Below are 23,149 nucleotides of genomic sequence, written 5' to 3' on the forward strand. Positions count from 1 at the left end.
TATTGACCTGGATTTAACATTTTAGGTTACTTTAATAGCATTAGATTCTAATATTTTAAAAGACATTTAAAAAGAAAAACTCAAGAAAATGATCTACATGAACTTTTTCTGTCATTTGGGAAAGATTGCCATTATTCTGTTTTACAATGAGAATATCAGTGTTGCTCAGTAGCATAGTTTGAGAACTGCCACACTACAACATATTAATCAACATTTGACCTGAGGGAGTGGATATAGCTCAACTGATTGAGAGCCTGCTTCCCGTGTATGAGGTCCCGGGTTCAATTCTCTCAGTACCTCCTAAAAACAAAACAAAAAAACCAACTCTCATTGGGAGCCAGTGCAATTCAGTGGTTGAGCGCTTGCTTCCCATGTACAAGGTCCTGGGTTTGTTCCTAAAAAAAAAAAAAAAAAAAAAATTTAACCTCAGTGGGAAAAGTTAGGAGATTCATAGTCCCTTGCGACAGACAGACCCTTCAGAAAGATACTTCGATATTTCAACAGCTCTGACTTCCTTTTATTAAACCAAAATCTCTCTGTCTCTCTCTCTGTCACTTATACTCACTGCCCTTAGTTCTAACTCTTGGGTAGAATTAGGGAAATCATGGCCTACTTAGATTTACTCTACAAAATGACAAGTAAAAAATCATTCCAGTATACTTTGCACTATTTTAAGGTCAATTATAAATGGCAGTTAATAATAATGATACAGCTCTGAGGAGTAGAGGAAGCGGGTTGTTGGTGATTTGTTTTGTTTTGTGAAGGGCAGAGTGGAAATCTGTGATCTGTACGTTTTCATGGTCAGATCCTTGGTTTGTTCCTTTCCACGTAACTATTGTATACACCTTTCTTTTTCCCTTATAATTCTTACTTGAATAGCAGTACGGTTTAAAGGACTAAATTGAAGTAGAAATAGGAAACCAAAAGTAAAGGCAGAAGACAATGAAGTGTTAGAGTGGTATGATTCTGAAGGAAGATGAAATTAAATAACCAAAAACAAATTACGATGGAATTAAAGGAGAAACTTGAAATTGTTGAGATTTGGAAAGAAAAAGGGAAGGGGGAAAAAGGGTGCCAAAGGATATATATTTGTACATGCATACATGTACATGTATATGTACATATATACACATACACATATCTTTGTGCATATTTATTTATATAGTGAGATATATATAATATTTTTATCTAATGAGTATGAGTTTCCTGTTAAACTTTCTGTTAAATGGTAGATAACAGATTGATACTGTGTTCTCATGTGTGTTCTGTTCCACATCCCACAGTAGCAGGTGGACTCTGCTGTGATTCAAACTGTGAATTTTTTAATTGATGAGTCCTGACATGCTAACCTCAGCAGCTGAGCACCTGGATAATATGTTAGTTCTCCATACAAGTAACAAAGATTACATCATTGACCTCCCTTTTTCAGAATAAAGGGGGGTGGGAAACTAGAAATATGTTCTGATTTTAAAACAAACTAAAATGATAAATGAGACTAGGAATGTTAATCTATAATTTCTTCATCTAGTAGAAAACTAGTTTAGTAGAGGCACTCAATTTGTAAATTTATTATTCTTTTTTTTTTAAATTAATTTCTAACTTGAATGATGAGATTGGGGAAATAAAATCTTTATTTCTTTTCTGAATTTAAGGTATTTCCATCTACTTAATAAGGTAGTTTAGGATTGTTGCATATGTTTGTTAACAGACTTCTATATATAAATCAGGTGTAAGATATTTACCTGGGTTTTGTACTTAGGAAAATTTAATTTTGATTCCAGCATAACAACATTCAAAATAAGAATCTCTCAAATTTGCTGAAGTTTTCACATTTTGAAGTAGATTGCTGAAAAAGATCACTTCTTAAAATACACAGATGCACATATCCACCCTTGCACCCTTTGGGATAGAAAAATTGAATTACCTAGCTTGGTAAATCACACTGCTTCTCCCAAAGTAGACTGCCTGCACCCAGTGCTGTGAAGGAGAAACAGTGAGCCAGCGAAGAAGGAAGGGTGGCTATTGTTTAGTGTTCTCTTGCAAAAGAACTGGAAAAAAAGGGATTGAGTTTGACTGGCGTTGGCTCTGGCTTTTCTGCATTCCAAACTGTCTGAGGCACAGAGAGCGAGAGCTCTCCAGAGAGCGCGAGCACAGGCGAGTCCGGTACACAAAATGTTTTGCGTTCCTGACTGACATGCCGGAAAGATCATGTTAGCGACACCCAGAAACTTCACACAATGCAGACCCCAGGTAAGAGTTCCTAAAGTATGTTTGAGACTGAAATTAAAAGTTTGTATGTATTTAAAGGAAATGTGGCTTTTTAAGAAATTATACAATGACTGTTTACCTTTGTGGTTATTGGCTTTAAAAAATAGGTTTCATTACTATAAGCTCATAGGAAGACTGTGACGACAATCCAGTACAAGAATAGTCATCTGAAAAACTCAGATAAATTAAAAGGATAATGATCATAATACAATGTTAACACTGCAAAACTTGCTTGTCCTTTTAATAATTTGAAAGGGGTTCTTATTCTAAATGTTCCCCCAATTCTTTATGAAATATAAATATACCTGGGAGTGGGTAGTTTACTTGCACACTTCAAGGTACTTGGATAAGGGTGTTTCTGAGGGAGACAGAATATATTGACCATCAGCCTTGCTTGTATCTTGGTAGCACGTAATAAATCTGTGTCATTCAGGAAGTTCAACAGGTTGGATCCATAGATAACAGTAAGAGCATTTGAATGAAAACTCTGCTTGTTATTTTTGCCCAACATTGGCTTTTAACATCGTTTGCCAATAGAAATTAGAAATTTTGACTGATTGACTGAAAGTTAAAGCCTGAAGAGCTTTAGAGATCCTCTATAGACCAGTCTCTCTACCTTTAATGAGAACATTGAGGTCTGAGGGGTGTAGTGCTTGCTTCAGATTGCAGAGTGAGGAGCGCAATTGAAAGGAAAACCCAAATCCTCTGATTCTCAGTTTAATGTTTTTTCCATTTTACCAATTGTATTTATGCTTTATATTTTATTTATACTGACCTCAGGTACCATGAATTATTGCCTAAACAGAGCAAATGCATCATAAACCTGGAGGGAGCGTTTGGGAATGGGTGCCATCAAATCCATATTGATATTATGCTCTTGATAAAAACAAAAACATATAATAAAATATTTATCAGAAGAAAAAAATGACTTTCAGTTCAGGAAAATGACTGCGGTTAGTATAGTGGTTTATATAAATAATGACATGGTTGTGGCTATTCTGAATAAATGTATCTAAAAGTAAAACTCTTCTCCTATATGCAAGTATCTGTCCTGTATCTATTTACTGGAGGCAGAAAATCTTCCCATATATATTGCTTTCCCTATGTTTACTAACAAAGAAAATGTGAGGTAATTTAAAATTATCCTCCTAATTAGACCAATTGCTTCCTTGTCCAAGGTCCAGCTCAGTTTCTCTCCACTTACAAGGGTCCCTGGCTACTTTATCTCATGCATTATGTGTTAGAGGATAACTCAAGTGGAGGATATTGAGGGTCACAACAGACAGTGAACATCTGTCTTCATACATTTTCATTTAGTCCCCAAAAAGGTTGCTGCCCTTTCCATTTTTCTGAAAACCATTGTGGGGATGAGAGAGGCCAAACTATTCTAGTGAGCTAAATAGGAAAGATAGCCACTGTCAAAAGGATCTGTCATGGCTCTTTACAACTCCTGGGAACAAGTTAGCTTGATTTAGCAATAAGCACAGCAAAGGATGTTATTCTTTTGTATCAAAGCTTGACCTGCTCATTTTAGTTTTCAGCTGGGTCTGTATAAATGCAGTAGTGATTTACAAGTCTAATTGGGCTGAGCAGTAAGTTATAAGGATAGTTTCATTATTGCTCTCGGCTATCGGAAACCAAATTACAAAGTGAATTCTCCACCCAGTAGGAAACAAGAGCCTGTTTGTCTTATTACAGAATCCATTATTAAGTGTACTGTTTATAAGAGGACTGATGACTGAGAATGAGGGCATAATGCTCTATCCAACTTAACAGTATTCATGGTATATTACTCAGAGCTTAGATTTTCTCTCATCTCTATCATGCAGGGAATATATGAAAGGATTGCTGTGATATGTGTGTGGACATTACAGGTTGATGACTGATAGATATTTAGATAGATAGATACATAGATAGACAATCTGATATTAAGATGAGCCTTTGGCCTGAACAATCAGAGGTCATTTATCTATTGGCAATGTTTTACTGACCTAAGTCGAAAGGTATTACTTTATTAGCCAAACCTAACATTACCAAACTTAATAGTATGCATTAGAAAGAGCAAAATATTTGAAGAAAACGTGTATTCATTTTTTTCTCCTGAACCCAAATGTCAGATTATGCAGGTTTATTCTTTCTTTGAGAAAAGCAATAGTAAGGTGCCCACTTGGTGACCAAAGACAGATTTTAAATGGGTATAGAGTGGACTAAAGTGAACTGTGATTAGAAAAACTCTGATGTGAAATAATTTTCTTTTGACCAGTGTTTTCTTGAAGGCAAAACCATTTTCACTACTCATAATTTTTCCGTTTATATTAGTGTCTTAAAATTTTTCTATGAACTATATGTATCTCTATATACATACACTTTATATATTAATTTTTTCAAACAAATTGAAAAGCTCTGCAATATAGCTGTAACATTTTTCTCATAAAATTTTGGCTACAGTTAATCAAAACTTTTGACTCATTCAAAGGAATTATTATTTCTCCTGTAGCTTCTGTCTACCTCTTGAGTATAATTCTGTGTTTCATTTCCCAGTTAAAACCATAGGAATGAAACCTCTTCAATCAAAAATGAAGTCAAAGACTAGGGCAGGGGCAGGGACTCAAGGCTGGACATGTAAAATGCTCTGAGTTGTCAAATTAATTCTTTCCCCATGGAAGTTGCCTTGTTATTTACCCAAAACTCTCAGAAATCTTTAATGTGGAAAACGTGGTGGGTTTCCCCCTCTGCTGTCTAGTCATGACCTTCAGTAGCCTCTAAAGAGGAAAAACGTTACAGACTTGTTTTGTTTTTTCTCTTCTCATCTGTTCTTTAAAGCTCTCTAGTGGTTGTTGTTAGTTCTTATTTTCAGTTCCCTGTATGTCAGCTTTAGTGAAGAGCAGGTGACTTGTGAAATAAGGTTCACCTGGTTCTTACATTTAACCAGCATAAATTTTCTTAAAATATTTGATTCTTTCAGTATGGAATGGGCGGCGGGGTGGGGAGCAGAGAAGATTGTATCCTGTTGCTTCCCAGTAAACAATGACTCAAGAAAATTAGTTATGACTCAACTATATGAATTCTCTTATGTAGCCGTATTTTTGTTGTTAGTGTTGATTCCAACTATCAAAATTCCACATTTAATTATGGGTATGACTTCAGCTTGTTTTTGGAAGTCTTAAGCAATGCCATAAAGAATACTTTCTTTGTACACACTTGACAATGGAGATTTACTGAATTAGTGAGTAAAATTCAGACAAAGGTATATATCTTTTTTGGTACCTTTCTTGCCCCTATTCCAGACTTACCATCAATTGAACTGATAGTGCTACAGACTTTGGAGAGGGAGCCATAAGAAGTTCCTGTCAGTAATTTGACTCAGCAGAAATTACCAGATTTCTTTTTTTCTGTTTTACTGCACTTTATGAATAAATGAGTTGCTGAAACAGCAACTTTAAAAATTAGTTCAGTTTAGTTCAGTCCTATCCTTTGAAGAAGAAAAATTACCTGGTTCTACTTGCTCTTTCTTATGTCATACCTTAGAAAGTAAGCAACCTGAGCTGCCAGGTTCAAGCAGGTGTCATTCAGGATCAGGTGCTGTCTAGGAGAGCCAACCTGTTTGACAGGTTGCTGACTCTGATGTCTTGCATCCATTTCCAAACATTACAGAGTACCTTTGAAAGACTTTATAATAGCTCTGTTGCATTCACACAGATACTACATTTAGTTTAAATAAAGATTAGGAAAAGTGGGTATTCTTTCATTTTTTGAATCTTCTGGTTTGTAACTTTTTTGCTGACCTATACTTCAAATGGGTTGTGTGTGAATGATTTGATTTCTGGTCTTTCAAGTCAGATAGGAGGTAAGATGTCTGGGTCCCTACTTTAGTAGCTCATTTCTCCAGGAACACGTAGAATACAAGGTGAGAAAGTGTCAGGTAAATAAAATAAAAAGGAGATGTGTTGTGTCAAAGTGAGTGTAAGAAGAGCCACCAAAAAATGATCGAATTCTAGAAAATTTGCCCTGTGAGAATATATAGAAAGAATTAGATTTGCTCAGTTAAGGAAATGAGAAGTTGTGATAGTCTGTTTAACAGGAAAAGATAATCATCTCTTGTCTACCCAAGACCTCATTGGAATGAATAGCTCATTCTAAGGGTTTGTTCATTATGGTTATAAAATATTTCTTTTTAGCATTTTCTCAAAGTATGGAAAACTAATCACTTGAAAAGAGTATAATAGATTATTTAAATGGTTTCTCCATGTTATAGAGGAATGGAGTCACAAAGTCTTTGGCCTGCATTTTTTGTGTTTTAGACAACTGAAATTTAATGAGATTTTAAATGAATAAAAATCTTTATTTTATGTTCCATAAATTTACTACATTCTGAGATTGTCCTTGAAGCATTTTGCCTCCACTCAAAGTTCAGTGAACCATTACTATGGATTCCTGAAACAATAAATGCCACATTATTTTATGAATACTATAATTCTACTTGTAAATATTTGCACAGGTTCAATTGCTAAAATTTTTTAAACTGCTCTTACTATTTTCAGTTTCATTCATACCCTTCACTATAAATACAGCACTCAGTAAGTACTTGACTGATGATTATCTTGTGAAAGTAAATTTTCAAAGAAAATAGGTTTTTTTCCCAATTGGAGCCTGAATCATTCTTTTTATCATTTCTGAAATATTATAAAGACTTTTTATTAAAAACATGGTGTGAAGAAGAAACCCTAGGAATTATCAGTAATAGCAGGGTATAACCAGTCTTGCTTGGAAACATTTTTTATCTCACAAAATACCTAAATGTACTATACACAGAATTTATTGTAATATGAGAAGTCAGGTGGAAGTATAATTGTTTGTTCTCTGTGCCTAAGTAGAAAACATAAGTCAACCTTTGATGACATTACTTCGTTTCATTTATTTTTATTTATTTATTTATTAAACTTAACATGAACAAATTGTAGTTGACAATAAAATTTTAAAGAATACTGAGCTTCAATGGTGTGTCTACTTTATTGCTCTAAAGTGCTCTGATTTATGAAAGCTCCCAGTGTCAGAAATCTTAAACCCATTTCATTTTACTTAGTTCATTAATTAAATATTTAAAGGTAGATTTTTTCTTTCTCTTGTCCCCTGTCAAACCTAGAGAATAGAAACTGTTTTAAGGTTCTTCTGTTAAGTCCAAATGTTGCTTATGTTTCTTTTCCTCTGGCAGCCTGAGGCCACCCTTGCTTCCTAGCCACATGTCTATTTCATAGCATGGCAATTTTCTTCTTCAAGGACATCAAAAGTATCTTGCTCTCCAGTCTACTATGACAGAGTCTTTTATAATGTACTATAATCACCACAATGACTGTACCATCACCTTTGCCATATAATGTAGCCTAATTAAGGGAGTAATCATCCCATCTTATTAACAAATTCCACTTACACCCAAGGAGAGGGGTATGGGTACTTGAATTGAAATACAAAAAAAAACATTATTCTTGTGGGGACATGTTGGTGTGGCTGTGATATATTTACTAAATAATACACATTATAGTGTGGATTTAGTAAGGGGTCCATCATTTTCACCTGACTGGCAAAGGGGTCCATGGAACAAAAAAGGTTAAGAACCCCAGATCTAATATAAAGTTTGCTATTTTAATCATTTTTAAGTGTACCATATTGTACAACCTTCACCACTTTTTGTAAAACCTTTTTATCACCCCACAGAGAAACTCCGTGTGCTTTAAGCAACAACTATCCTTTTCCCCAATCCATAGGCCCTGGCAATTCTAATCTATGTCTTTATGAATTTCCCTAATCTAGACATTTCACATAAGTGGAATTAAACAATATTTGTCCTTTTATGTCTGGCTTGTTTCTCTTCACTTAATATTTTCCAGAGTCATCTATGCTGTAGTATTTATCAGAATTTAACTCCTTTTTTATGGTTGAATAATATTCCATTGCATGTTCATACCACATTTTGCTTATCCATTCTTCTATTGATGGACACTTGGATTGTTTTCTTCCTTTGATTATTCTGAATAATGCTGCTGTGAACACTAGGGGTGGTGGTTTGAAGCTATCTATACACCAGAAAAATATGTTCTTAAATTTAATCCCCATTCTTGTGGGTGTGGACCCATTTTAAGTAGGACCTTTTGATGAGGCTTTTTCAGTTAAGGTGTGACCCATCTCAATCAGGGTAGGTCTTAATCCAGTCATTGGAATCTTTCTAAGAGAATGAAATTCAGATAGAAAGAGAAAACCAGAGAAGCAAGAAACTGAAATCAATGAAATCTGAAGAGACTACACAGAGATACATTCATGCAACTCCAGATTGGCTATAATTTTAAAATCTGATAATACTAAAATGTCAAGGATGTGGAGCAATGCAAAATTTATATGCTAAAGGAGTGAAAATTTGTAAGTCACTTTGGAAAAAACTTTGGCATTATCTAGTAAAATTGAAAACATTCAAACCCAACAGAAAAACATTCATCCAACAGAAATGCACGATTATGTATATGAGGATGCATGTAGAATAAACAGGTATTGTTCATAATAGCCCCAAACTGGAAACAACCTAGAAATAATCAGTAAAATGGATTTTTTTTTAAAGTGGGATAGTCATTCAGTTGAATACAGCAGTGAAAATGAACATACTGTAGCTACACACAACATTAATCTTTAAAACATTGAGTAAAACCAAATTCAAAAATATATATGCTGCATTATACCATTTATATAAAATTCAAGAAAAAGGAAAACAAAACCGTATATTGAAAGATCCCACTTATGTGCTAAAATTGTAAATAGAAAGAAGCAAGGAATGTTTACCACAGAAGTCCGGACAGTAGATATCCATTGAATGGAGGGAATTGGGAGCAGAATGCGATACTTGGGGACTTAGAGGTTCTTGGCTATGTTCTAATTCTGCGTTGGTGGTATTACAATTCATCAGGAACTACATTTACATTTTATCCTATTTTCTGTAGGGTATAATATTTAACAATAAAAATAATATATTGAAGATACCTTTTTACTTCATTATATGTACACCTAGCTCATCCTTAAAGGTTCCATATTATTCCACTGTAGATTTATCAGTCTTCTCCTTATGGACACTTGGAGCTTGCCATTACCAACTTTGTATTAAATATCTTTGTGCAGGGAAGTAGACTTGGCCCAGTGGTTAGGGCGTCCGTCTACCACATGGGAGGTCCGCGGTTCAAACCCCGGGCCTCCTTGACCCGTGTGGAGCTGGCCCATGTGCAGTGCTGATGCGCGCAAGGAGTGCCCTGCCACGCAGGGGTGTCCCCCGCACAGGGGAGCCTCACGCGCAAGGAGTGCACCCGGTAAGGAGAGCTGCCCAGCGCGAAAGAAAGTGCAGCCTGCCCAGGAATGGCGCCGCACACATGGAGAGCTGACACAACAGATGACGTAACAAAAAGAAACACAGGGAAACGGACTTTGGCCCAGTGGTTAGGGCGTCCGTCTACCATATGGGAGGTCCGCGGTTCAAACCCCGGGCCTCCTTGACCCGTGTGGAGCTGGCCATGCGCAGTGCTGATGCGCGCAAGGAGTGCCGTGCCACGCAAGGGTGTCCCCCGCGTGGGGGAGCCCCACGCGCAAGGAGTGCGCCCCATAAGGAGAGCCGCCCAGCGTGAAAAGAAAGAGCAGCCTGCCCAGGAATGGCGCCGCGCACACTTCCCATGCCGCTGACGACAACAGAAGCGGACAAAGAAACAAGACGCAGCAAATAGACACCAAGAACAGACAACCAGGGGAGGGGGGGAAATTAAATAAATAAATAAATCTTTAAAAAGAAAAAAAAAAGAAACACAGATTCCCGTGCTGCTGATAACAACAGAAGCGGACAAAAAGAACAACATGCAGCAAAATGGACACAGAGAACAGACAACTGGGATGGGGGTGGGGGGGTAAGGGGAGAGAAATAAAATAAATCTTAGAAAAAATATATCTTTGTGCATATATTTATGTTCATTTCCTTGCACCAGTATTTCTGTAAGATTGGTTCCTAGAAATAGAATCAACAAGTATTTGCATTTATATTTCAATAGAGGCTATTAACTAACCTCACAAATGTGTTTATCTTGTCTTTTGTAATTGAAGATTTAAATTTTTATTTTGCTAAGTCTCTCCCTGTTTACCATTGTAATTTCTGGGTTTTGTATCATGCTTAGAAAGACCTTTCCCAATTTAAGGTTAGATCTTTATCTGGAATTTATTTTTATGCATATAAGATCTAACTTTTTTCCCAGCTCTGTAGCCTGTGGTTCAACACTTTTTATTGAATGGTCCATTCTTTCCACACTGACTTGAAAAGTTTGTTTATTATCAACTAAGTTCACATTATACATATCTTTTTTTAGATTATTTTTCTGTTCTTTTTATCTACTGATCTATTCCTAAATCAGTTTCACAGTGTTTCAATGACTAGATTTTAATGTGTTTCTCTTATTTATATAGTAAATTTCCTTTAATCAGTTCTTTTCAAAATATTTGACGTTTTCCTCATGCATATTTTTAGAAAAGGGTAGAATTTAATCTTTATTTACAGCAACTGCAAGATATGAAATTCCATATAGAAATAAATTGAGAGGAGAGGTGTCATATAGAATGTACAGTTTGGAACTGTTCAAGTATCATTTCATTATAAAAAGTGCTACATAACATCACATTTTAAAAGAGTTCTTAGTAGAGAAACTCTAAGACAAACTTGTACCAAACATAGTATACAACAAACAACTTTTTACCTCAACTGGAAATCTTAAAAGCCTCAGGAGTACCATCCTAAACTTAGAAGTTATAGCCTTCAGAGGTAATATGTGGCACATCATTCTCATTGTCTTCTTCCTCTGCAAAGAAATACTTCTCAATCAAGTTTAAAGAAACCTTGGTCAGACTCATTTTCATAGTTTTGTAGAGCTTCACTTTTGTTGTCCATGCCTCCACATTCTTCAGTTAATATTCGAAGTTTCTTACTTTCACCAAGTTTTTCAACAGCCTGAAAGAAAGCTGTGTAATCACTTGCAGTGATTCCTGGAGTTATACAGTCTGTTATCTCATATGAGCATGGGGAAATGCCAACAGAGAAATGAATGCCGGGATAGCACCTCCATCTACCACAGCCTGGGTCTATTCTGATGACCCAGAGCAATGTTAATGAGTGCCCAAGAACATTTAAACTGAATGGGGCTACAATCAATCTGCCCAAGAAGGACACAAATTTTGGGATCCAACCAGCCCAAATTACATTATCTATCAGAGACTGTTTTCCCTAGAAAGCCATGTCCTAGCAGCTTGCATAGTTTGGAGCCAGCTTTCCAAATTGTTGCTATTTATGCTTTTGACAATGTCATCAACAGACCAATTTACAGTGTCCTGGTTGTTGGGTTTTCCTGCAATGAAGAAGTAGCATCATCAGGAAAAGAGCTGGTTATTTTTAGCATTTGGCCATCCATTTTAGCTTTCCTCAGTTCCACGTTAACTTCTATATAGTGCCTAGTGAGATAGTGTTCTCAGTGGTGACACGGTTGTGAGACAAACTGAGAAGGCTGTGGAGCAGATTCAGGCTTCCACAAGAGGCTGTACATGGCTCTTCCCCCTCCCCGCCCGCCATGCATTTATTTTTGCAAATGAACTGAGGAATCAACTTGTACCTTCCCCCAAAAAATGTGTTGACATTTCAATTGGAAATACTTTTGTGCACATTATTTGGAAGAGAATTAACTTTCTTCCAAATTTCTAGATTTTAGTTGTTTTTAATTTATATAAAGGGGCATGTTTTATATATTCTTTGGGGACTTTTTCACTTAAATATTATATCACTAATATCTTTCCGTATTGATGCTGTAGTCATTTTTTTGACTACTATATGATTTTTACATTGTTGGAATATACCAAACAAAGTTAGATTTATGATCAGAGTTTGTATTGTTTGGGATTCGGTCTCTCATTAAAGAATATTTGGTTTGTTTGCAGAATTTTGCTATCAGTATCAGTGCTACTATGGATATTCTTGTAAATCTCGTTTATTCATTTGCAAGCATTCCAGGTCTTTAGTATGTATATAATAGTGGCATTTCTAGACCGAGTGTATAAATTTACACCTATAGCAAATAATGCCAAACTATTTCCCCACCAATGATGTGTATAAAATCTTGATGGACCCACATTCTGCCTAAATACTTGGTATTGTCAGACTTTTAAATGTTTTTCATAGACTGAAGATAAGATGATTGATTTGTATATCCTGATTACCTGTGGTGCCGAACATCGTTTCCTAAATTTATGGATATATCTATTAATGCTTCTGTGAAATTTCTTTTTACAGCTCTTATCCATTTTTCTGTTGAGTTGGTTTGTGCTTATCCTATTAATATGTAGGAGTTCTTTACATGTTCTTAATAGTAATCCTTTAACAGTTGTGTATATTGTGAATATCATCTCTCAGTTTGTAACTAGTCTTTTCACTTTCTTTTTAAGGTCTTTGGATGAACAAAAGTTCTTAATTTTAAAATAGCCAAATGTATCAGTCTTTTGTAGTCAGTGCTTTTTGATTTTTAAGAACTGATACCCAAGATTCAAGATATTTATTTGTATTTTCTCTTGGTCATTTCAAATTTTTGTTCTTAACATTTGAGTCTTTAATCTGCCAGGAGATGGTTTTTATACTTCTATAAATTGTTCATATTGAAACTGTTTTTTCCTTGCTATTTATTAAACAGTCCTTCTTGTTGGCCGTTGATGTAACAGTGTCCCCTCTGTCAAAATAACGTTTCAGGGGAGCAGATGTGACTCAAGTGGTTGAGCAACTCCTTCCCACATGGGAGTTTGTGAGTTCAGTCCCCAGTGCCCCCATAAAACAAATAAAACAACAAACAAGAAAACCATGTCAGTGGAACCAATATGACTCAGTGGCACCAGCTTCCCACATGCAAGGTTCAGGGCTCATTCTCTGGCCCTGGTACCATTTAAAACAAAAAAAAATTAAAGGTGTAATAGTTTTCTGCAAAGGTCTTAAATTTTTCTTGTTAAACTTATCCTTAATTTATAGTTTTTATTGCTTTTTTTGAGTTGGTTCTTTGTAGAGAAACTCTTAGTTTCTGAAGGTTTAACTTTATTCTAGTCATTTTACTAAACTCTTATATTAATCATTAGTTTTTCAATGGAGTTTCTTGGTTCCCTTTTCCCATATCCACATAGGGGAAAACTTATTTTCTGTAAAAATTATCATTTCTTTCTATTCATTCTGATATCTATACCACTTTTTACTTATCTCATCTTACTACATTGGCTAGGCCCACTTACCATTAACATATAACAGACCCTGTGAACCCACATCCTGTTGTAAAATAGTGGTGATAATGGATATCTTTAAGTTGTGCCTCACCTTCATGAAAATATTTTTTATGTGTGTATAATATTGCTAATGGTTTCTGGCATATATCCTGTGGTGGCTTAGAGTTATGTGCCCCAGAAAAATATCATCTCAATCCATTACTGTGGGTGTGAACCCATTGTAAATAGATCCTATTGATGCGGTTACTTCAGTTAAGGTATGGCCCAACTGAACCAGGATGGTCTTAATCCTATTACTGAAGGTCTAATAGGGGAGGCCATAGAGAGAAAAACATAGGGAGCAGTCAGAAGCTGGAAATCAGTGAACCTGGAAAAGAAGGAAGAAGCCAAGAAAGGCTGCCATGTGCACTGCCATGCAACAAAAAAGCCAAGGACCAAGGATTGCTGGCAGCCAGCCCCAGAGCACCACAGTCTTTTGGGAGAAAGCATCACCTAATGACCCATTGATTTTGGACTTCTCCAAGCCTGAAAACTGTCAGCCAATAAATCTTCATTGTTTAAGCCGTTGCATGTATTTGATTTAGCAGCCAGGAAACTAGAACAGTTTTTAGTACCAGGAGTGGATGATGCTGTTGCAGATACCTAGAATATGGAAATGGCTTTGGAATTGAGTAATGAGTAGAGGCTGAAAGAATTGTGAGGGCTCAAAAATGAGTGAACACTGTAGGGAAAGTTTGTATCATAGAAAATACATAAATCATCATGAACAGAATGTTGGTATAAATAGGGATACTAAAGTTACTTCTTGCAAGGCCTTTGAAGGAAACAAGGAAATGTGTTATTGGAAATTGGAAAAAAGGTGGTTCTTACCATAAAGTGGCAGAGAACTTGGCAAAATTATATTCTGATGTCATATTGACAGTGGAACTAGTAAGTGATGAATTTGAATAGTTAGCTGAGGAATTTCCCAGGCTAAGTGAGGAAGGTACAGCCTGTCCTTGCAGCTTATAGTAAAATGTGAGAGGAAAGTAATAAGTTGAGCACCGAACTATTAAGCATAATGAAAGCAGAAATTGATGCTTTAGAAAGTTCTGAGCCTATCCAGAGTGTGTGCTCTGGGATTAGGGCCAGAAGCAGCTCTATCAGGGACCTCCATGAGCTTCCGGACAGCAAGTCCCTGGAAAATAGGGCTCCATGTGAGTGTTTCATTTAACATGGATCCAGTCAGAATCTCAGTGGCAGCCAGGAGAGGAAATGCAGTTATTCAGGAAGGATCTATAGAAGCTTCTGTTGTCTGATGGTTTGGACCCCTGTGGACTGCATTGTAAAGCCAACAACTTTTTTGTGAAATTTGTATAAGTGGAACCACTGCCAGCCTGGACTTAAAGGGACAGAAAAGAGCCAAACTGAAGGAAATTGACTGTGGTTTTTTCAATCAGGGATGTTTCCTGGACACATTTAAGTACTGTGTTGTAACAATCCAGATGATGGTAAATGTACTGACAGTTTTTAATCGTTGTGGTCTTTATTGTAAAATGTGCGTGTGAAACCTTTTGACTTTTTGCATTGTCAAAACAATTCCATAAGACCAAATACACTCCATAACTATTAGTACCCATAAATTTTTATCAGATACTCCATTTTCAAAGCTAGGTTTTCTCTTCAAAACCACCAAACATTACATTCTATCCTCCAAACATATTAGATTCCTTTGTTTTAAAAAATATCACTAAAAATGATAGATAAAAATTGACATAGTTTCCACTGTAAAATTAGCAGTGGTAAGTTTGTAAAGCACAGCATCAAACAGCCTCACTAAAGTGCCAGTGGGGTCAGATAACTATGTCAAATCCTAATCAGGCATGGAAAAATATATTCATATATGCATTCATGCAACAAATATTGAATACTTATTATATGCCAAACATTGCATTAATGTTCAATGAAATCCTTTAGTAAAGAGATAGTCTGATAGAAAGGAATAGAACAAATATCTCTACTGTATGAAATTAAGTTGATTTTTTATCCATCTCATATTAGAAACCATAGGGCTGGCTTCCTAGATAGCCACAATTTGCTTGACATTGTATTAGGTGCTGGTAAGAGTACAAGAATTGCAGACACATTGAATAAAATTAGTTATGAACTTAAACTATTTTAGGAAAAAAAGGTTTCTTTCAAAAATAAGTATACATTAACCACTTTCTGGGTTTTTTGGAGACAAATACTCAGAGATATCTGTTCATTAACTATAACTGTCACCTTTATTTACAAAGTTTTTTCTTTAAAGAATACCTTTGATGTTTAAAGAGTCTAATTATCTTTAATGCTAAGTAGTCATCAATTTCCTTAAAGAGAATGTGTTTCTAGTCTATGAATGACACATTTCTTTTGAGAATTTATTTTATAATACTATTACTACTTTAGATTTTTATATAGCTTTACAGTAGAAGATATCAAAGCACCTTCTATTGTATATATTAGATAATCCTATAATAGAAATACCTCTTATAATAGTAATATCCTTTTTACTCCATGGCTTCACTTGTCAAAATCATTTTTTTAAAATCCATATACATAAAAATTCAGCTTAGCTTCATTAGTTTCACCAGCTCTAATTATATAAGGTAACATTTCTGATAAGTGAAAACAATGTGGAAAGCATATTGATAAATAACTTACATGCAAGTAGGTACATATATATTTATACACATATGCACACACACTTGGGGTACTATTTAAAGTGTTGAAATAAAGATTTCAGAAGATGTAACTCTATTCACATTATGGTAAATTATCATTACACCAAAATACAAGGTAAAGTTATAGTTCGACATTTACTTTATGCCACTCTGAGGAAGTGTTGTAGATATCTGTGTTAGTCAGCCAAAGGGGTACTGATGCAAAATATCAGAAATCTGTTGGACTCTATAAAGCATATTTATTAGGAAAGAAGCTTTCAGTTACCAGGCCATAAAGCGTAAGTTACTTCCCTCACCAAAGTCTCTTGCCACGTGTTTGGAGCAAGATGGCTGCCGACATCTACAAGGGTTCAGGCTTCCTCTTCCTCTTAAGGCTCCATCGTCCCAGCTTCTTCCATAATCAGCTGTAGGCTGGGATAAGTCTCTTCTCTCTCCTGGGGCTCATTCCTCTCTGAGCTCAGCTGCTCTGCTTTCTCCACAAGGCCAGCTGTAAGCTGTCGGGTCTCTTCAGCTCGTCCCTCTTCCCAGGGCCTCTGCCGTGTCTAATGGAGCCGCCTTTCTTTCCTCACACATCTGCTGCTCTGTATATTTACTTCCTGGGGCTCCAGCATTAAAACTCCAACTAAATCCTCTGCCTTGTAGTTTTCTCTATGAGTCCCTGCCCACCAACGGGGTGGGGACTCAGTGTCCTACTGATGTGACCCAATCAAAGCCTTAATCATAATCTAATCAAGTAGAAGTGAAACCTCTGAACCCAGTACAATCTAATATGCCCAAAGGAACAGACCAATTCATAAACATAATCCAGTATCTATTTTTGGATTTCATAAACAATACCAAACCACTGCAATATCCAAAGGAATATCTGGATGCAAATGCAATCATTACTTATTTGTCCTTTGGTTGCTTTTTTGTAAACTAGTTATTCTTCCAATTCTTTATCACAACAATGTATTGAATGTTAATAAGTTCAATAGTAATCCTTCAAAAATTTGGGGGACATTTTAATATGATATGGATTATTACTTTGAATGGTACTCGCAGTTAGTACTTGTGATTTCTTAGTCACCATCACTTGAAGACAATTTGCTTTTGAATAAGGGTAGTCTTATGATATAGAAATAGAACTTGTGTAGTGGATTATGCATATTCATTATTATCTTTATCAGAACCATCAATATTAAATATCCTGATTTTTTTCTTTATATTAGAGAAGTTGTGTGTTTATAGAACCATCATGCATAAAATTTTGGACTCCCACATTCTACCCTATCATTAACCCTTTACATTGGTGTGGAACATTTGTTACAATTGATAAAGGACACATTTTTATAATTGTACTATTAATTGTAGTCCATTGTTTAACTTAAGAGTTTACTATGTAATACAGTTCCATGGATTCTTTTAATTTTTATCCTGTTTCTATGTGTACAACCTAAATTTCCCGCTTTTAATCACATTCAGATATATTTTTCAGTGCAGATTTCCTGATTTTGATCATTGCTCTGGCTTTTGTAAGAGACTTTTCTTTGTTTTAGGAAATACACACTGAAACCTTTTGTGCAATGTATCTAACTTTCATCAAATGGATCATAAAAAATGATACACATATCTATATACACACAGAAATAATGATTAATCAGATGTGGCAAAAATGGAAACAGTGAATCTGGATAGAGTATTTAGGAGTTCCTTATACTATTCTTGGAACTTTTTTGTAAGTTTGAAATTGTATAAAAGTATAAAGTTACCCAAAAAAAAAGAAGTCTCCCCCTTCAACTTCAATTATCAACTTAGAAAATATCTACACTGATACATTACCTGCCTTTATTCATTCTTGGAGTACCTAGTATTAATTTTTTCATGTGTGCAGGAATAATAGAGCAGGAAAAAAAGCTAAGTAAATGGTTTTGGTTTATTCAAGAAGGATGGAAATCCCAATGAAATAGGAGGAAATAATGGTACTTGTAAAATTGGGAGGTAACTTTCTTATGCTATAGTATTTTTAAAAACTTTGACATTAAAAAGAAGCTGATTATATAATGCATCTTTCTTTGTATATCATTTAAAAATGTAAGGCATCCACATAAAAACTTGTACATGAATATTCATATCAACATTATTCATAATAGCAAAAAAAAAACCTAGAAAAAAACCTGAATGTCCGTCCACTGATTAATGGATCTACAAAATATGGTTATTATGCAATGGGATATTATTCAGCCATAAAAAGGAACAAAAAGCATGTACTGATACATGCTACAACATGTATCATGTTGGATGAACAAAGCAAAAGAAGCCAGACACAAAAGGCCACAGATGGTTTGATTCCATTTAAATTAAATGTCTAGATACGCAAATCCATAGAGATAGAAAGTAGATTAATGTTGCCAGGGACTGGAGGCGGGGGCTAGAGAGGGAGAAGTGACTACTCATGGGTATGGAGTTTATTTTGGGGGTGACAAAAATGTTCTGAAATTAGATAGTCGTAATGGTACTTCAGTTTGGTGAACATCTTAAAAACCATTGAATTGTACACTTTAAAAAGGTGAGTTTTGTAGTATGGGAATTATGTTTCAATAAAGCTGTTCTAAAAAGAAATAGTAAGACTTAATGCATCATTCCTCTTTCAAAATCTTCCCATCTAATAAAGAGTAAGAGCCAAAGTCCTCACAACCTTACGTGTACTGGCTTCCTATTACTTCACAGACCTCACATCCTTTTATCCCTTCTAGCTCATTCCACTCTAGCTGCACCTTCCTCTCAGCCTTTTTACTGATTGTTCCCTCTTCTTAGAATTTACCATCTTCAGTCCCAAATTTTGATTGAATTGATAATTTGGCCCAAATAGGGGTCAGTAAAGCATAGCCCAATGCCCTTTTTTGTAAATATAGATGTATTGGAAGATAGCCCTGCCCCTTTGTCTACATGTTGTCTATGGCTGCTTCCATGCTGCAGCTGTGGAATTAAAATAGTTGTGACAGAAACCTTATGGCCTACAAAATCTAAAATATTTACTCTCTGGCCCGCTATAGATCCTTTCTGTTTGCTGATCCTTTCTAAATTGGTCTTTGTGGATATAGAATAATACTGGAGGGAACATTGGCCAAAACAATCAGAAGTTCACATTTGAATTCCAAGACTAGCTGTGTGACCTTGGGCAAGTTAAGTTCCATCATCTTCAGTTTTCTCATCTGTACAATGAAGACGATACCTACCTCACAGGGTTGTTTAAGAACAAATGTGTTAAAGGGTGTAAAACACTTAGTAAAGTGCCTAACAAACACGTAGTGACATGCACACATGTACACACACACACACACACGAGGAAATACAAGTTCAAGTACCCTCAAATAGAAACTCCTTCAAACATCAAGCATTTTATAGATATTTTCCTTATTTTAGACAAGCTAGGAATAAAATAAAGTCAATATACAGAATATATACTTATATAAGTAAGGCACATGATATATTGCCAAAAATGTATGAGATTTGGTTTTTTTTCATCTAAAAGATCATAGGCAATCATTCTTTCTAGCAGTGATACTTAACAGTATTTTCATGCCTTGACTCACATTTTAAGCAAAATGTATAGCCCACTATAAAATAGTTACATTTTCAAGTGAGTCATTGCTTTGTTGTTGTTTTTTAACACATCGATTTTATTGGTATATATTAATAAAGCATAAATCCATCCAAGTGTACAATCACTGGTATTTGATGTAATCACGTATTTGTGCATTCATCATTTTAGTCATTCTCAGAGCACTTTCATTATTCCAATAATAATAATAAGCAAAAACAAAATTCGTCACCTCTCAATCTCTCTATGCTTCCCTTGCTATACATAGCTGCTATTGTTCTTCGTTCTCTCTAGTGTGTGTGTATACAATTTCACCCAAATTCATGTTTTACATGAGGTTTTATTACTTATACAACATGTAACATGTTTTTAGCATTCCTTCTAGTAATATACATGACCTTAGACTTTCCCTTTCACACACTGTCATACCCATACAATAGCTCTGCTAGTTACATACACCATGATATGCTTTCACCATTTCTATTCTCTTTTTTAAAGATTTTATTTATTTATTTATTTAATTTCCTCCCCTTCCTCTCCTCCTGCCCTGATGTTTTTGCTGTCTCTGTTGTCTTCTGTTCTCATTTTCTCTCCTCTAGGATTCACCAGGATTCCATCCTAGAGACCTCTGATGGGGAGAGAAGTTCCCTGTCAATTGTGCCACCTCAGCTCCTGGTTTCTGCTGCACTTTGCCTTGATTCTTCCCTTGTCTCTCTTTTGATGCATCATCATCTTGCTATGTGATTCACTTGTGTGGAGCACTGGCTCATCACACAGGCACTCTTGGGCACTGGCTTGCCGCATGAGCATGCTTTCTCTTCTTTTTCACCAGGAGGCCCCAGGGATTGAACCCAGGTTCTCCCATATGGTAGGCAGCAGCTCTATCAGTTGAGCCACATCTGCTTCCCATCTATTCTTTTCCAAAGATTTGCAAGCAATCTTTTTACCAATTCTGTACAGATAAAACCTCAGCTTCTATCCTTCTATTTCCTGGTATCCTATATTCTAATTGTTAATTCCATGAGTGTAAACAATATATATTTAGTCATAATAGTGCAGACATGCAGTATTTGTCCTTGTGTGTCTGACTTGCTTTACTCAACATAATGTCATATTCTTCATGACTTCATTTCTTCTTACCGCTGCATAATATTCCATCGTGTGTATACACCACAATTTGTTTATCCATTCATCGATTTATGAGCACTTGGGTTGTTTCCAAGTTTTAGCTATCATTAATAATCCTGCTGATAACATGAGTGTGCAGGTGTTTGTTCATGTCTGCTCTCAGTTCTTCTGGGTATATCCCTAGTAATGGTACTGCTGGGTCACATGGCCAGTCTATTATTAACTTCCTCATGAACTGCCAAACAGTCTTCCGCATTGGCTGGACCATTCCACATTCCCACCAACAGTGAATAAGCATTCCTATCTCTCCATATCCTCTCCAACATTTACAGTTTTCTGACTTTTTAATAGCAGCCAGTCGAATAGGATGAAAAGATACCTCATTGTAGTTTTGATTTGCATTTCCCTAATCGCTAAGGATGTTGAACATTTTTTCATGTGTTTCTTTGCCATTTGTATTTCTTCTTTGGGCAATTGTCTTTCAAGTCTTTTGCCCATTTTTTAACTGGATAGTTGTCTTTTTATGGTTAAGTTGTGTGATCTCTTTATAGATCATGGATATTACACCCTTAACAGATATGTGACTACCAAATGATTTCTTCCATTATTCAGCTGCCTTTTCACCCTTTGACAAAGTCCTTTAAAGGTGTAAAAGTGTTCAATTTTGAGGAGGTCCCATTTATCTATTTTTTTCTTTTGTTGCTAGTGCTTTGAGTGTAAGGTTTAAGAAACTACAGCCTACCACAAAATCTTGAAGATGTTTTCCTAAATTTTCTTCTAAAAATTTTATGATTGTCACTTTTAAATTTAGGTCCCTGATCCATTTTGAGTTAATATTGGATATGGGTATCCAGTTCTCCTATCACCATTTGTTGAATAGACTGTTTTGGCCCATCTGGGAGGGCTTGACCACCTTGTCAAAAATCACTTGACTGTAGATATGAGGGTCTGTTTCTGAGTTCACTGGTCAATGTGTCTGTCTTTATGCCAGTGCTAACCTGTTTTTACCGCTGTAGCTAAGTGATATGCTTTAAAGTCCAGAAGTGAGAATCTTCTAATCTTTTTCTTCTTTTTAAAAATCTTTTTGGCTATCCAGGGCCCCTTACCCTTCCAAATAAACTTGATAGTTGGTTTTTCCATTTCTGCAAAAAAGGATGTTGGAATTTTTATTGGAATTGCATTGAATTGAAAATCAGTTTGGGTAGAATTGACATCTTAATATTTATTCTTCCAGTCATGAACACAGAATGTCCATCCCTTTATTTAAGTCTTCAGTTTCTTTTCATAATGTTTTATAGTTTTCTGAATACAGGTCCTTTATATCTTTGGTTAACTTTATTCCTAAAGATTTGATTGTTTTAGTTGCTATTATAAATGGAATGTTTTTCTGAATTCCTCCTCAGCTTGCACATCGGTAGTTTATAGAAACGCTATTGATTTTTGTGTATTAATCTTGTATCCTGCCACTTTGCTGAAGTCCTTGTAGCTTTTTTGTGGATTTTTCAGGAGATTCTAGATATGGAATCATATCATCAGCAAATAGTGAAAGTTTTATTTCTTCCCTTCCTCTTTGGATGCCTTTTATTTCTTTATCTAGCCTAATTTCTCTACCTAGAACTTCTAGCATAGTACTGAATAACAATGGTAATAGTGGGCATCCTTATCTTGTTCCTGATCGCAGTGGGAAAACTTTCAGTCTTTCACCATTGAGTACAATGCTAGCTGTAGGTTTTTCATATATGCACTTTACCATATTGAGAAAGTTTCCTTCTATTCCTGTCTTTTGGAGTGTTTTTATCAAGAAAGGATGCTGCATTGTGTTAAATGCCTTTGCACAGTTGAGAGTATCATGTTCCTTTTCTTCATTTTATCAATGTGGTTTATTACATTAATTGATTTTCTTGTGTTAAACCACCCGTGCATACCTGGTATAAAACCCACTTGATTGTCATGTATAATTCTTTTAATGTGTTTTTTGCAAGTATTTTGTTGAGGATTTTTGCATCCATATTCGTTAGAGATATTGTTCTGTAATTTTCTTTTTTTGTAATATCTTTATCTGGTTTTGGTATGAGGGTGATGTTGGCTTCATAGAATGAGTTTGGTAAAGTTCTTTCCTGCTCAATTTTTTGGAAAAGCTTTAGCAAGATTGGTA

The 23,149-nt window shown here is 35.5% G+C and overlaps 1 protein-coding gene across 8 annotated transcripts in view; it reads left to right on the forward strand.

Annotated features, from left to right (window-relative positions):
- RASAL2 (RAS protein activator like 2) overlaps positions 1–23,149 on the forward strand; it is a 459,173-nt gene that overhangs the window by 287,225 nt on the left and 148,799 nt on the right. The window contains exon 1 of one of the 8 annotated variants that reach the window (XM_058274789.2): positions 1,795–2,250. The exons of the other annotated variants lie outside the window; for them this stretch is intronic. Coding sequence (XP_058130772.1) covers positions 2,238–2,250 — 13 coding nt within the window. The 5' untranslated portion in view covers positions 1,795–2,237. Of the gene's footprint in view, positions 1–1,794; positions 2,251–23,149 lie in introns of those variants that run through there. 8 annotated transcript variants of the gene reach the window in all.

The sequence above is a fragment of the Dasypus novemcinctus genome, chromosome 13 (genome assembly GCF_030445035.2).
Source record: "Dasypus novemcinctus isolate mDasNov1 chromosome 13, mDasNov1.1.hap2, whole genome shotgun sequence".
NCBI lineage: Eukaryota > Metazoa > Chordata > Mammalia > Cingulata > Dasypodidae > Dasypus > Dasypus novemcinctus.